Source organism: Tripterygium wilfordii, chromosome 2, assembly GCF_013401445.1.
Source record: "Tripterygium wilfordii isolate XIE 37 chromosome 2, ASM1340144v1, whole genome shotgun sequence".
Classification (NCBI taxonomy): Eukaryota; Viridiplantae; Streptophyta; class Magnoliopsida; order Celastrales; family Celastraceae; genus Tripterygium; species Tripterygium wilfordii.
In genome coordinates, this window is record NC_052233.1 from 1,509,796 (window position 1) to 1,525,093 (window position 15,298).

At 38.0% G+C, this 15,298-nt stretch overlaps 5 protein-coding genes across 5 annotated transcripts; 3 read left to right on the forward strand and 2 right to left on the reverse strand.

The window, feature by feature from the left end:
• Positions 1-38: 38 nt before the first annotated feature.
• Positions 39-3,666, forward strand: LOC120014935 (D-3-phosphoglycerate dehydrogenase 1, chloroplastic-like). The gene is made up of 4 exons (XM_038867073.1): positions 39-652; positions 1,469-1,845; positions 1,919-2,125; positions 2,809-3,666. Exons 1-4 carry the CDS (start codon positions 115-117, stop codon positions 3,478-3,480), a joined length of 1,794 nt encoding a protein of 597 aa, XP_038723001.1. The 5' UTR covers positions 39-114; the 3' UTR covers positions 3,481-3,666.
• Positions 3,667-5,726: 2,060 nt separating this feature from the next.
• On the forward strand, positions 5,727-7,894 carry LOC120007063 (stress enhanced protein 1, chloroplastic). Its single transcript, XM_038857231.1, has 4 exons — positions 5,727-5,898; positions 6,000-6,101; positions 7,257-7,432; positions 7,535-7,894. Exons 1-4 carry the CDS (start codon positions 5,766-5,768, stop codon positions 7,637-7,639), a joined length of 516 nt encoding a protein of 171 aa, XP_038713159.1. The 5' UTR covers positions 5,727-5,765; the 3' UTR covers positions 7,640-7,894.
• Positions 7,895-8,076: 182 nt separating this feature from the next.
• LOC120007073 lies at positions 8,077-10,776 on the reverse strand. The gene is made up of 6 exons (XM_038857242.1): positions 10,730-10,776; positions 10,559-10,629; positions 9,707-9,765; positions 9,483-9,532; positions 8,547-8,692; positions 8,077-8,429 (listed from the first exon to the last, which is right to left on the reverse strand). The coding sequence occupies exons 2-6, from the start codon at positions 10,573-10,575 to the stop codon at positions 8,234-8,236; spliced, it is 468 nt and encodes a 155-aa protein (XP_038713170.1). The 5' UTR covers positions 10,576-10,629; positions 10,730-10,776; the 3' UTR covers positions 8,077-8,233.
• A 792-nt stretch (positions 10,777-11,568) lies between these two features.
• On the forward strand, positions 11,569-13,662 carry LOC120007829. Its single transcript, XM_038858295.1, has 3 exons — positions 11,569-11,890; positions 11,986-12,074; positions 12,792-13,662. Exon 3 carries the CDS (start codon positions 12,793-12,795, stop codon positions 13,444-13,446), a length of 654 nt encoding a protein of 217 aa, XP_038714223.1. The 5' UTR covers positions 11,569-11,890; positions 11,986-12,074; position 12,792; the 3' UTR covers positions 13,447-13,662.
• Positions 13,663-13,847: 185 nt separating this feature from the next.
• LOC120006220 lies at positions 13,848-15,039 on the reverse strand. The gene is made up of 2 exons (XM_038856179.1): positions 14,542-15,039; positions 13,848-14,005 (listed from the first exon to the last, which is right to left on the reverse strand). Exons 1-2 carry the CDS (start codon positions 14,930-14,932, stop codon positions 13,983-13,985), a joined length of 414 nt encoding a protein of 137 aa, XP_038712107.1. The 5' UTR covers positions 14,933-15,039; the 3' UTR covers positions 13,848-13,982.
• Between the last annotated feature and the right edge of the window lie 259 nt (positions 15,040-15,298).

A 15,298-nucleotide genomic window follows, 5' to 3' on the forward strand; every position in this document is an offset into this window, starting at 1 on the left:
CCCACTCGAATACCACCACCAACCCCCAGCCTATCATTTAAAACCCCCCTCCAGATCTCCCTCACCACGCCCAAAACCCTCGTCGAGCTTACTTATTCATCGAGAGCCAAAGAAATGGCCGCCTCGTCAGCCTCCTTCGCCAACACCGTGCGAAAGCCGCTCCCCGTGTCAAATCTTTCATCCAAACTCCCTATTCCCTCTGCTTTTACTACTGTCTCCTTCCGCACCAACCGCCGTCCGAGCCACGTCGTTTTCATTTCTGCCTCTCTTGATGGCAAGCCCACCGTTCTCGTCGCCGAGAAGCTCGGTGAAGCTGGGCTAGCTCTTCTCAAGGAGTTTGCGAATGTGGATTGTTCCTACAACCTCTCCCCTGAGGAGCTCAACACCAAGATCTCGCTGTGCGATGCTCTGATCGTGCGGAGTGGCACGAAGGTGAATCGTGAGGTGTTCGAATCGTCTGGAGGGAGGTTGAAGGTGGTTGGTAGGGCCGGTGTGGGCATTGACAATGTGGATCTGGCCGCAGCGACGGAGCATGGATGCTTGGTTGTGAATGCGCCCACGGCCAACACTGTTGCTGCCGCGGAGCATGGGATCGCGCTCTTGGCTTCCATGGCGAGAAACATTGCTCAGTCTGATGCATCCGTAAAGGCTGGTAAGTGACTTTTTGCATTGCCCTGTATTTTTTAAACGATGTGATTGTGTTTATAAGGGTTCAAGTTCAAAGTTCTTTTCAATCTAAAGATCTGAAAAACTTTGTCCATTGAACCTTTTCTACTTTGAAAAACTTCTCGTGCTTTGAAGAACTGAAAGCAAATCGCATAAACTTTTGATGAAGAATAGTATAAGTACTTACAATATAGTTATATAGCCTTATAGATATATTGTTGTTGTCTTTGCTTTTGTTGAACTTATATCTAGTTAGATTGATCTACGTTGATTTACTGACTTATTGTGCACTTGAGTGATTGGTGCATGAGTATTATCAATTCGGGAATAAATTCCTTCAACATATGCAAGGGATGGTATGAATCTATTATTAAGTTTGAATTTCTAGCTACTCCTTCATTATATCAATTTTGAAGGCAAAGGAAGAGAAATCTTATGCACATATATTAGAATAACCAAATGTCAAGGTAAAGGTAAACAACTTCCCGCAGTGGCCTCGGTTGGGGACATGCAGATGTGCCTTACCCTCACATATTTAGAAATAATTCAGGGTACCAGTTTTTAGGAGGAAAGCTCTTTTAAAGTGCTAATAAGAATTGGTGCATCATTTTTAAGTAAGGGTTTGCTTCATGAGGATGTTGAAATTGCCATAATTTGTGAAAGTAAGGTTCTGTTATCCTATGAATTTGCTTATGCATCAATATTTGATGCATGGTGAATGTTTTGTATGAAGGTTGGCTTCATTTTTGCACTTCAGAAGCATTAGAAAATGTATAATTTTTATGTATTTTTGATAATATAGGAAAATGGCAAAGGAACAAATACGTTGGTGTTTCCCTTGTTGGCAAAACGCTTGCTGTGATGGGTTTTGGGAAGGTTGGAACAGAGGTTGCCCGACGTGCGAAGGGGCTTGGTATGCATGTAATTGCACATGATCCTTATGCTCCAGCAGACCGAGCTCGTGCAGTAGGTGTAGAACTTGTGGGCTTCGATGAAGCTTTAGCAACTGCAGATTTTATCTCTCTGCATATGCCCCTTACTCCTGCTACATCTAAAATTCTCAATGATGAAACTTTTGCAAAGATGAAGAAAGGTGTTCGAATTGTCAATGTGGCTCGTGGAGGAGTGATTGATGAAGAAGCTCTTGTGCGGGCATTGGATGCTGGAATTGTTGCTCAGGTGTGAAGCTAATCCAATTTTAATTGAGTTCTTTCTATCATCGAGTACGGTTACATAAATGACCTTGTTGCAGGCAGCACTTGATGTTTTCATGGTGGAGCCTCCACCACAAGACAGCAAGTTGGTACAGCATGAAAGAGTGACTGTAACTCCACATCTTGGTGCTAGTACTATGGAAGCTCAGGAAGGAGTGGCTATTGAAATAGCCGAAGCTGTTGTTGGAGCATTGAAAGGGGAGCTTGCTTCTACTGCGGTCAATGCACCGATGGTACCTGCTGAGGTATATGCATGAAATATTCCTGTCGTAAGATAAATTTTAGTACATAAAACCATTCTTGTGTAGTTTCAGTGGCTCTTTTTAATGTGATGTTACTCCTTTCATACTGGAAAAATCAAAAGACTTTTCTACTAGAGTATTTTTTTAAGTGAGTACCCAAAAGATTTATGATACCAGTTGTTCTTTTTGTGTTTTTACTTCTTTTTTTCTTCAATGAAAAATGTTCCCCCAAAATATTTGGGGTGAAATGTGGCTAAACAAAAATTCTCTGTTACAATAAAATGAAGAGCTGAGAGCCAATAATTGGAAAGGCTCCTTGGTAGTTGTAGATCTCAAATCGTAAGCAAATTGAAGCTTTTTTATGAATATGTTAATTCTAGAACCGGGCTTCAGTTTTCAAATTATAATTTCCTGAAGCCTGCTGCAGGGTCTACTTTTTCATTATTATCATGAAACCCTTTTTCTAGCAAGTTATGAAGTAAAGGTAATTGTCTTGATAAAGAGAAATATGTAGATGCAGAAGTTTACTGGGAAAAGTAGTTACTGGTGGTTCTTCTTGTTGTAAACAATTTAGGTGTTATTTACTGGGAACTGCCAAATTTTGGTCCGGGTCTAGACAGTCATAATTTTTGCTTGAATTAAGGATTTGAAGATTGCAACTTATTGTTATAATTTGCTGATTGCAGGTTCTGTCAGAGCTGAAGCCATTTGTTATACTTGCGGAGAAGCTTGGGAAACTGGCTGTGCAATTAGTGGCAGGTGGAAGTGGTGTGAAAACTGTGAAAGTTACTTATGCTTCTTCTAGAGGCCCTGATGACCTCGACACAAGGGTTCTACGTGCCATGATTACTAAGGGTTTAGTTGAGCCCATATCCGATGTCTTTGTGAATCTGGTGAATGCTGATTTCACTGCCAAACAGAGGGGACTTAGAATAGCTGAAGAACGAGTCATACTAGATGGCTCACCTGAGAATCCTCTCGAGTTCATCCAGGTTCAGATTGCCAATGTGGAATCAAAATTTGCGAGTGCCATTTCAGAGTCTGGGGACGTCACTGTGGAGGGACGAGTGAAGGATGGAGTACCCCATTTGACCAAAGTTGGATCTTTTGAGGTGGATGTGAGTTTGGAAGGCAGTATTATACTCTGCAGACAGGTTGATCAGCCAGGAATGATTGGCACGGTTGGAAGCATTCTTGGGTCGGAGAATGTGAATGTCAGCTTCATGAGCGTTGGAAGAATTGCTCCAAGGAAGCATGCTGTGATGGCAATTGGGGTAGACGACCAACCTAGCAACGCAACTTTGAAGAAGATTGGAGATGTCCCCGCAATCGAAGAGTTTGTTTTCCTAAAATTGTAGGGCAGCATTTCCCTTGTTTCATATATTATTTCTTCTTGTTTTCCTTTGCTAGGTATCATATTACCAAGTAGAAGCGTACAATTTTGTTTTCTCATTTGGATTTTTGTCTTTGAGCGCCAAAGAATAATCCAGCTTAGCATTTGAGTGTTTTATTTTATCTTCGTCTCTATACCTTCCCTTTTAGCTTGTCTTGTTCTTTACAGCTTTCATGAATGAAATGGTAGCCTTCAAGTATATAGCAGGAGAATGGCCTAAAATTGGTCTAGAAATTCTTTGCTGCAACTTTTGCGAATATGTCATCCATGATGACTTGCCAGTGCCACTCGAAAGAAAAAACACTACTTGCTCTCTCTAAAGTCTGACACCATGTCAGCCAATTCACTCATGATTTTTTTCCAAAAATCTCATGTTAGGGTTTAGTGTTAGGATTTAACTTTTAGTATTTAGATTTTAAAGTTTAGGGAAAAAACCAAAAAATTATTGATTCAAATGGTCAAGTTAGTTGTTTTGAAATTTTTAGTGCATGTGCGTGGGAGGCAGGTTCTAACACCCACTCTCTAGCGCGATTTGACATTGTTTCCGCACTGGGTTTCGGCGATTTGGCAGAAAGGAATGGAACCTGCACAAGTGTTGTGGGTAATGAGATTTGGGAGGATATGAACTGCTAAATAGGCAGCAATTCCAGCAGCATAGCCTGTAAAGGCAAAACCGCTGACCTGCACAAGGAAAATTATCATTTTTATTACACAAAAATATGGTATTCTTTTACAAGATGACTTTGTTGGGGACAGAAAATACCTTCCGCAAATACCAAAACAAATCCACCTTCTCCGTTCCCATGACCACAACTCCTGCCGCTGAGCCAATAACTAGCATGGATCCACCAGTGCCAGCACAAAATATGTTTGTTTTTTTGTTGGAAGCACGTCACATATTAGAGTCCAAGGGTCATTCGGTTATTTATCTCTTTTTTTTTTAAAATAAAAGGAGGACCTTTTTCACAATTCACTAGATGAGCTTAAGAGTTGGTCTATTTCGAAGATTAACACACATCAGAATGTCTGTGCGAATGCATTCGCCATATGGGCCGCTACCCAAAGGCGGATGCAGCTTGTTGGCATTGGAGACATGGCCCCCCGGTGGAATTGTGTATAACATGCAATGGTATTGGTAGCTGGTTAAAGAAAAATGTGTCAAGCTCCAGTGTTTTATTTTAAAGCCCCTGTGCACTCGACGATTGTCGAATGGTCCAACCAATCTTGCATGCTAGATCCCCTCTTTAAGACTTCAATATAACATTGACTAATTATTAATTTATAGCCCAACTCACAATCACAAAGTTACAAAAGAAAGTTTTCAAAAAGAAAATTCCAAAAAATAAAATTGTAAGTAGTGGAAGTAGCAATTATCTCCAAGAATCCTATTTTACAATTTGATAAATAAAAATGTAATAATTTTGATAAATAAAAATATAATATTTTATTATTAGATATTATTACTAGTGATTATTTTAATATCATATCATTGTTTTATTTGGTTTGCTATGACATGGGGCTAGTTTGGTACACATTTTTGTAGATTATTTATACTATTTTTGAGTATAAATGCTAGATGTAACCAAACAACAATTGAATTGCACATAATTCGAAACACTTTTAACTAACATTTTCCTCAAACTTCCAAATGCTACTTTTGAGGAGTTTTTTTGGAGTATTTGTAAACTGTTCTCCTTATTGTCCCTTGTAATTTCATATAATTCCAAGATTACCTCTCATATTTGTATATTTTTATATGTAATGGTAAGATAGGGAAAAAGTGCAAGTAAAATTTGTTCAACTTATGAAGGAATAGTGTTATTAAAATCATTCTCATTAAATAAATAAATAAAATTAAATTGAAATTGATTAATTAATTTATAATTTATTATTATCTTTAATTTATTTAACAGTCATTATATTATTTTTAAAAATTAAATTGTATGTTTGGATACATCATATACAGCAAATATGCATAATACCCCTACACGTAATTTATCACAATATGTTACACAGCACAAATATGTTAACAGTAAAAGTATAACCAAACACATACTTGAATTCAGTCAGCATATCTGCTACTAAAATTGTCTAACATTTCTGCTGACATATCTGCTACTTTATAAATGTTCTATTAAACTGGCCCATGATATCGTTTCTAATTTTTAGTTGGTGTTTTTTTTGTTTATTTGTTTGCAAATAAAAAAAGAAAAAGTCCTGTGTAGTGTCCAAACGAGCCACGTGTCAAACATGAGTGGTCATCTTCAACAGTCACTACCCATTTTAGATTGGATTACAGCGCTGTGGTGGTGTAAAGCTCCTCTCTTCTCTCGAAACATGGCCTTAGCTCAACTCTCCGCCCCTCTTTCCCTCTCCACCCACGGTACTCTCTCTCTCTCTATCTCTCTATATATATACGTGCATGCGTGATTGTTCTTTAGTTTTCCCGTCGAATGTGTTCCATAGTATGACTGTGTGTTGCAGATGTTTGTTCTTTTAGGTCAGTGAAGACCCTGTCCGTTTCTGGTCTACCCAATTCGAGTTTTGGTCTACCCAGGAACGCCTTTGTCACTGGTTTTCCTCTGTGTAAGGATCCAATTTCTCTTAGTTGATAGGTTCCATTTGCGAATTGAATGTCTTATGTTGTTTCTTCATGCCCCCAATTGGAACATTTTGCTGTTAAATGGTGTCCATGAATATGCATTTTGGACTTTATTGTTGTGGTTAATCATTGGTTGCTGTTCTTAGATCCACTGCAGCACGATATAATTATATGATGTGTATTTTGAGAGTTGAGTGAAATATTTATGTACACTTTTCATAGATATGTAGAAGATGTTGAAAATCACAGCCCTACTCACATCAATGATATTGTCTGCTTTGTGTTTACGTTCCCGTAGATACATCAAACCCGTACGACTATTTTTTCTTATAAACCCACATCACTTGGGTTATCCAAGCGATCAACCCAATTGACGTGGGACATTCATTATAAGGCATAACAGAAAGAACTGCCGTTTGAAGCATAGCAAATTGTTCGAACATTGTAGCACCATCATCGAGCTACCTGCACTGGTACTAACAAGTTGGAATTGTTTGTGCTTGTCATCTCATCTGAACAGTAAAATGGCTCAGTGACTAGGAAGGCCCTAATTTAGAATTGGTAGATGATTTTGTTTACTATGGATACATTGGGCATCCATTGTGAATGCCTACTCCAAGGTTAGTTTAAAAGTTAGATAGTCATATCAATCACTTGTTCTTCATTCCTTCTTCAGATCTATAGGAATATTATAACTATTCAAGAAGGATTCTGTATTCAATTATGTCATGTTTTATGATCTCGGATTGCCATAACGGTGTTCCAAGTACTGTGCTTTGTGACGTCAAGATCTTATTTGTAAGCCAAGAACCATCTACTACTTCGTTAATCCAGTTTTTGATTTTTTTTGAGCCTCTGCTCTGATTTTGAAATGCTTGGTTGTCTTCTAAAGCTAAGATTGTGACCAATGAAATAATGTCCGAGACATTGTTTTCTGTTTTCTACATTTTGTTATCAAGAAACTTCGTGAAAAAAGAACAAGGAAAGAGACTTTGTACTAATGGAGCTCTTTTTTCGTAACTGTAGTTGTATCATAACTGCTGATATTCTGTTTCACTTGGTATTCTTGGCAACTAAAGAATTTCTATCTGACAAGGTCAACTAGTACAGTTTGAGCTCATCCTTCCTTTTGTATCCAGTAATATGCAAAACTGTTCGCCCAACGACTCTTGCCACTAAAGCAACATCTCTTTCCATTAGATGCGAGCAAAGCACCAAGGGCAGCAGTTTTGACGTTTGGCTTGGCCGGCTTGCTATGGTAGGGTTTGCAGCAGCTATTAGTGTTGAAATTGCAACCGGCAAGGGACTTCTGGAGGTATGGATTGTGTTTTAGATTTCTATATCCATGCCAAAGAAAATCTACCAGCTTTTTAAAGTTATTATCTTTTCTGATATCTGTTCATTTTCGTTTTTGTAGAATTTCGGTCTCACGTCACCATTGCCTACTGTGGCCTTGGCTGTTACAGCTTTAGTGGGTATATTAACAGCAGTGTTCATATTCCAATCTGCCTCCAAAAGTTGATCACTGTTTAGGCCAATCTTGATGAATGTGAAATACAATGTTGATGGTCACATTTTTGTTAATCAGTTTGCTTCTTTTACCCAATGACAGGGCCAATACTTTGAGAATGTATATGTGATTCCCCCAATATTTTTATATTTCACTTGCTTGGGAGTTTGTCAATCTATTAGAACTGGCTGAGCTGTTCGATGGGTATATGTTGGGCCGAGGAATTCTCGGTTATCAAAAACATAGTCGAGTGATTGACTTGTAAAATTCTTCTTTATCACACACTGATACTGATGCTGGGAATGCTTCTGCAGGTAGTTAGGCTAGGAAGTACATTTTATTGTCGATAAATAGAAATGATAATAAATAAGTATTCATGAAGAATGATACAGAAATGGTAGTTCAGCTGGATGAAACTGCAACAATCATTGCTAAGCCATGGAATCGTCAGAAAACACAAATAAACATGGATGATGGGGCACAACTCACAAGTAATTTCCTATAAAAATTCTCAAAATTGGTCAATGACAATAATCATCATATGTTCTAGTGATGAGCAATCAAGCTCTCCAAAGTAAACAAATACAAGCTCATATCTCATAAATGTCACATATCCATAGACTGAGATTCAGTTGAAGCCTTGGACTTTTTCTTCATTTCCTTCTTTTTATTTTTGTTCATCTTTCTATCAGGTTTCTCAACAGGTTGAGTCATCTGTAAATGCTGATGAATGGCAGCCAGTGGGTCCGACTGGAATACAGGATGGTTAAGAACAGCACACAGTTGTTTCCCTTCCTTTAATCTGAAAACATTAGATTCATCGTCAGGTAAATAATTTTGCCAGCAACTAACAGCACCGCAAACATTTAATCTTTATAAGAACATAAGAACTTTAAAATCATAAAACTTAACAACTTACATCAGTTTCTGCCTAGATTTGCAGTTCAGCTTAGAATTTGATAGCTCCGCTGTGTTCAACTGGACTGTCTTCAACTCGGGAAGAAACTCCGAAAGGTTGGAGAGATCATATGCTTTCAATTTCTTCTGTCGACTTCGAACCTTCTTCTGAAAGAATTTTCAACCAGCAACATTTCAGAATTTATGCCACTAAAGAAAAAGGGAAGGGAAAAACAGATGGAGGGGAAAAAAACCTATTTTAAGCAAATATATGAATTTACTTCACAAATCAAGTATTCACAAAAAAAGAGCCTACGCTAGATTAGTGGTTGTCCACACTATACAAGAGTTAGTTTGACATCTCAATACTGATAAGCTTGCTCTCAAGAGCAGTTGAGACCAAGCTTTAGTTGCATTATTCTTTTACATTAAAAGAAGAGCTTAAGGGGGAGGATCCACTTCAGGCTTTATTAAGGATATACTAAAGATAGATAGTTGATTCATTTCTATTACTAGTTTGTTGGTTAATTTGAAAATAAAGAAACTATAGAGCATTTAAGGGGGAGGATCCACTTCTGGCTTTATTAAGGATAGCTCGTTAAACACCCTTTGTAACGAAAAGATGTTTATAACACTAATCTTTATCATTCAGAAAAACAACATATAATGCTCGACCTCTAGGACAATTCCCTACCAATCCAGTAGTGACAGCTATATCTATACATATTTGAAGAGTATCAAATATGAATGCCTACCGACAGAACCACAATATTGCATTGCTCATATCCAAAGATTTTGAAGGATCACATTCCAAGTCTATAATGAATCCTTCTAAGTTCTCTTAAAAACACGGCTCAAAGAAACTTCAACGTCAGTTCAACTAGAAAAAAAAGAATATCAAAATTCAGAAAAAATTGACATGTAAAACAAAGAGAAAAGGTACAAAATAAAGTCTGACCTTACTAATAGCTGTTTTGACATTCAAAGCTGCAGAGGTGTCTTTGATCTCTAAATAAACACAGAAGCGAATATTGACGTCAATAAGTGAAAGCAATATGCAAATTAAATCGTTAGAAAGCGTGCATATTACAACAAAGACCACCTATGTAACAAAACAAGAGAAAGTATACAATTGATGGGAATAGAAGTCAACTTATGTTTATAACCACAACTCAAACTTACTGGTTTTGAATTGACGGGTCTTTTCAAGTATGCGTTTCTCTTTTGTAGACAAACCCGATCTGCACAACAAGAAAAAACGGAATTGAAAGAGTGGTCAAAATCCAATCAGCCAGAATGAAATATTTAACTAAAGCATGAAGGAACCACAAGACTTCAGACAAGAATACATAGTATCACTTTATGCTCAAACTGCTCATGCTCGAGTATTTTAATAGTGAAATAAAATGGTTCATGGAAATAGCTTTACTCTAATATACAGAAACATCTAACGAGGGAAATTATAGAAGCTTTATTTATGTCGGGTTCTGAATTAGCCACGTTTGGTAGCTCTAGAATGATAGTTCCCAAATTTCCACCACAAGCTGGCAGTGCCAAATTGGTGGCTATGTGGAGGTAGGTGTGGTTAGCTTCTAAACAACAGATTGAATTACTTGATTCGAAAACTTTCCGTTATAAATATCCAAATATCATTAGTCATTGATTTATTACCCTAATTCCAGACACGAAACCAAAACAAAAGAAGAATAGATGGTGTGCAATCAAGTCACTAGTTGCAACACACAAATTATTAAAAAACTATAGGAATCTGCACAATCTATCTGCAGCTCATCTAATTGCTATTCACTTTCTGAAAAGATTTAATATTATCTGGTCCATTATATCAAGTCAAGTTTCCTCCCCATCCCTTTGAAAGAAGAACACTATCGAAGTAAGTGAAAATCTCAAATAACTCAGCAACCCATAAATAGACAAAAACCAAAAATCCTAATTTCAACTTTTCTAGAGGACCAAGCAACTCGATGAAACAAACGCCAGCATACCAGGCTTAGACATTCTTACATAGAGAATTACCTCTTTGTGAAGACCATAGCGACCTCGTTTAATTTTGCTCCCGTCTCCCAGAAACCAGGATACCAAATGCCCTGAAAACGATGCCCAATAACAATCAAACAGATGTTCCGAATTGAGAAGCAAAAAAAAAATGGCCAACGGCAACAGAAGAGAAATTCAGGCGACGATTACCTTGCGAGTTGCGAGAACGAAGCTTTCTTTTCCCTTTTGTACTAATAGGCAATGGCCGCTAGGGAAGGGAAGCAGGAAGGTTTTTATGGCGAATTGGGCTGGCTCTTTTACAACAAGAGGCTTTCACATGTTAAAGCTCAATTTCTGTAAAACCTTGGTTGGGCTCGTTTTAGAGAAGTAGCTATAAACCTGGACCGGCCCATATGAATATCTATTTTCGTAAAATAATACAGAATATCTTTAATTCCTGAAAATTATAGATTAAGTATTAAGTATTAACAAAGTGCTGTAAAAAAAATATTAGGATGTCAGTCATGTCAGTAATTCATCTTATTTTTTGATTGACCTAAATATAGATCCTCACAAAATTTAACGATTGAATCATAGAGTGACGTGATTGGGATACCTATAAAACCCAAAAATGTTAGGAATGTCAATCATGCGAGATTTTTATTGGTCTCGTTCATGTGAAAAACGGGATCAAAAATCGTGCATCTATAAACCGTTAAATACCTGAAGTTGACTTTGATCAATGTCACTTGTCAATTAAATATGTGAATGGATTTAGAATATCGACGGGACAGTAAACGATCCCCAATTATATCAGTAATTTATCTTATTTTTTGATTGTCAATTAAATACTTGAATGGATTTAGAATATCGACGGGACAGTAAACGATCCCCAATCATGTCAATAATTTATCTTATTTTTTGTTTGATATAAATGTAGGTGTTCACAAAATTTAATGATTTGAATGACAGAGTGACATGTCGGTGATTGATTGAGATACCTGATAAACCATGCAGGCATGCACTTGACTGTGCCTGTTAAAGTTTGTACTACCAGCCTGCCAACACCAGCAAGGCAGCAATGGGTTGTAGCCCACAAAAGCCATCCCCCAACGTGGTTTAGGCTGCCGCGTTTACCTGTTTGGTTGAGCGGCACGTTCGAGGTTTACCGCAACGAGGTGCGGTACCAGGCGAAGCACTTCGCCTGGTACCGCGAAAACGGAGGGAAGACACCGGACCCTTACGAGATTTTGTTATCCTTGAAGCTTTATCAGCCCTAAAGCGAATAGAGCTACTCCATCACCCTCCTTCACGCACCCATACCCTGGCGTAGTGCATCTCAGGCGACTGCTCTTCTCCTTGTGGATTCAGGTAAATTTTCGACTCTCCTCTACTATCCGTTCATCTACTTCTTCATCCGCATGGAGATTGACATTTTTATTGTGTTTTTTGATTTTCCGATCTAGGTCTGGAACTCGATTGACGCTCTTCCTCGTCTAAAGGCCATAGAATAGGAGAAATAGCTCCAATTGCTCCCATTATTCGGTCCATCCAGGTATAATTTCATCATTCCTTGAAGCTTCCCCTGATTCAAATGTGTTAGTTCAGCCGACACCTCTATTGCTGTTGTTTGTGCATACGAATTTCGATGGTTTTTTCAGGGATTAACATTTTGCTTAATTGCTGCCAAATACAATTACGTCTATTTGACGGAGTTCTACACAGAGCCATCGAAGGCGACACTAGCATGAATTTTCCCCCTTTTAATTAATTTATTTTTTAAAAAAATCTGGCCTTTGATTGCATCTCATTTCCCAGAAAAAGGTCTCCACTGACTCAAAGATGGTACATTAGTTTATCTGTAGATAGCCATCGCCACTTTTAGTGTTTGTTTTAGTTGATTGTATTTCTTACAATTCCATTTTTAGGTACTGAGATAGAAGAATTTCAGTTGATAATATTGCATTATCCTCTAATGATTGGAACTTATGACGACATGTTTGTTATTTTCGGTTATATGTATTGCTTGAACTTCTTTGTATATTGTTTGGAAAGAATTAGATGGACTTCATTGCCATATCACCTTCGAAATGTGAGAATTGAATAATCCGTGAATGTTTTTGCAGTGCTTATTATCTTGAAGTCTATGAACACTCAACTAATAGGGTTGCAAAAACCTTGATTTGTTGCGATCAATAAAATTTTGAAAGTTTGAAACTGTAATTCCTATGCAATGCTAGAGCTGGTTTATATATGATTTAATTTGTTGTAGAATGAGTCAACCAATTAGACAATTATCTGAAGAAATCACTCAAGCGGACAAGGCGCGCTGGGATGCCACTGATAATAGTGCTAATGTTCATAGTCCTCCAAGCCCTCCACGCCGTGTTGGTAGTTCAAGGAGGAGGCCAAACGCTCAAGAAGATTGTGGTAGAAGAAAGAGGTCAGTTAATGCAATCCGTCAGGACCTGTGTCAATCACTTGACCGTTCGGTTAGTGTGGTTGAGCGTCGTACCCCTGCTGCACCTGTGGCTGATGTTCATAGTCCTCCAAGCCCTCCACGCCGTGTTGGTAGTTCAAGGAGGAGGCCAAACGCTCAAGAAGATCGTGGTAGAAGAAAGAGGTCAGTTAATGCAATCCGTGAGGACCTGTGTCAATCACTTGACCGTTTGGTTAGTGTGGTCGAGCGTCGTACCCCTGCTGCACCTGTGGCTGATGTTCATAGCATACGTGAAGTGTGCAGGCAGTTGGAGGCTATACCAGAAACATCCAGTGGAGGTCCTCTCACGATGTTTGCACTGAAGTTGTTTGAAAAGAAAGAAAATCGAGAGATGTTTGCAGGTATTGGAAGGCAAGACTGGCAGTTGTTATGGATACAGATGAAGTACGACGAGGAAAATGGTGGAGGATCTTCGAGCATGGGTTAGAGATGGAGGCTATTCAGGGTTGTTCAATGACTACGAGGATCTTTATGATCTCATTTTAATATTCCTGTTTGATACTATTTTTATGGATTATGGTGGTTTGGATTATTTTATTTCCGGTTTGAAACTTTCATGGATATGGAACACTGTTGAATGTTTTATTTGTTTGCCATGTTTGAATGACTTTTATGAATATGGAGATTATGTCTTGACTGAGTATAGCTACATTTAATTGTTAACAGGTATGGACAACGATGATAATGATTCCGAGTCCTATGACTTAGTGATAATAGTGCTAATGTTCATAGTCCAATGCGTGATCACAAGAGTATCGATGAAAACGCATAACAGAAAAATAAAATAAGCTGAAGATTGCCTGAATAAGTTAATAATATGTGCAGCTCCTCTGATCTTATTGGCTTTTTTATGTTTACAATAAAACCAGCTCCAAATCTTTGGACCCTTGGAAGAGATGATTTTATATATATATAATACAGTCTATTCATGATTTCTTGTTCTACACCTGTTTGTACATTCTTTTATGCTTCATAGTTTCTCCTTCCTGCAAAATTAATGACAAACCTTTAGAGTGTGTTTGGATTGAGGGATTTGGGGGGAAGGGAAGAGAAGGGAGGGGAGGGGGAGAGAAGGGAAGGGAGGGGAAGGGGGATTATTTTTCCCTCTCCCATGTTTGGATAGATAAAAAAAGGAAGGAAGGAAAATTTGTTTAATTTACTAATTTATCCTTATTTTTATGTTAAAATATTATGTACAAGGGTAAAATAGATATTTAACTTACAAATGACTTAATTAGTAATCTCTTCCCTCCAAATGACTCCATTTTGGAGAGAATGAATTTTAACAAAAATTTAATGAAATCTTCCTTCCAAATCCCCTCAAATCTCTCCCCTTAATTTTTAATAAACTATCCAAACAAGGGAATTGAAAGGAAACTCTATTTCCCTTCCTTTCCCTTCCCTCCAAATCCCTCAATCCAAACACACTCTTAATCACTCATTGCAGGAAAGTAGACTTTCCTTTTGTAAGAAAACCAGTATGTGATGATTCAAAAATATCAATAGAACATAATTTAAATACCTGGTCTGTGTCCACTTCTGGAATATTTGACAGCATGAGGAATGAAGACTCCAGTTCCATTCCCATTTCTCCACAAATTTACAAGCCAAGTTGGGACCAACTTACTATCAGCTGCCTCATCCTCCCTCCAGCTGAAATAACTTCCTGGTTCTGCTGCAACACCAAAAGCAGCCCTTGATCCGTTCACGCCCCGTTTTCGAGCAGCGATTGAGATTGAATTCAAGTTAGTCGAGAATTCATTTTCATCGTCTTCTGTCAAAAGCAAAATCTGCCTTCTAAGCTCAGCATAGAAAGCATCATCCTCGTCAAAATCTTCATACTCAACACTGTTGTCCATATTCACAGCCATGTTGGCTTGAGACATGTAACTGAAGAGCTGGGTTTCCAACATTTGGTATTAAATAGGAGAATCAAAGGAGGAAGAAAGTGCTAAGAATATCTCCAGTTTTGCACATTAATATATGTTTCATCTTGACTAGTGTATGTACATCAAAACTCAAGATTCCGGGTGGTCTTGTTTAGGTTCCGTTAGAATTAATGGGTTCAGCGAATTCATTCACTTGGGTTTTCTTGCTTGAACAAAAGTGATAAACATGAACATTAATTAGGAGCATCAACATGAATGTGGTCTGCTCTACACTCTTACCTTACGTTTTGTTCTGATACATTGAATTCCGTGTCTTCTTTAGCTTCATGTGGAGTTTTTTGTGTATGATGGGACCCGTAACGACTATCATTTTTAGATGCGTATTGGGTA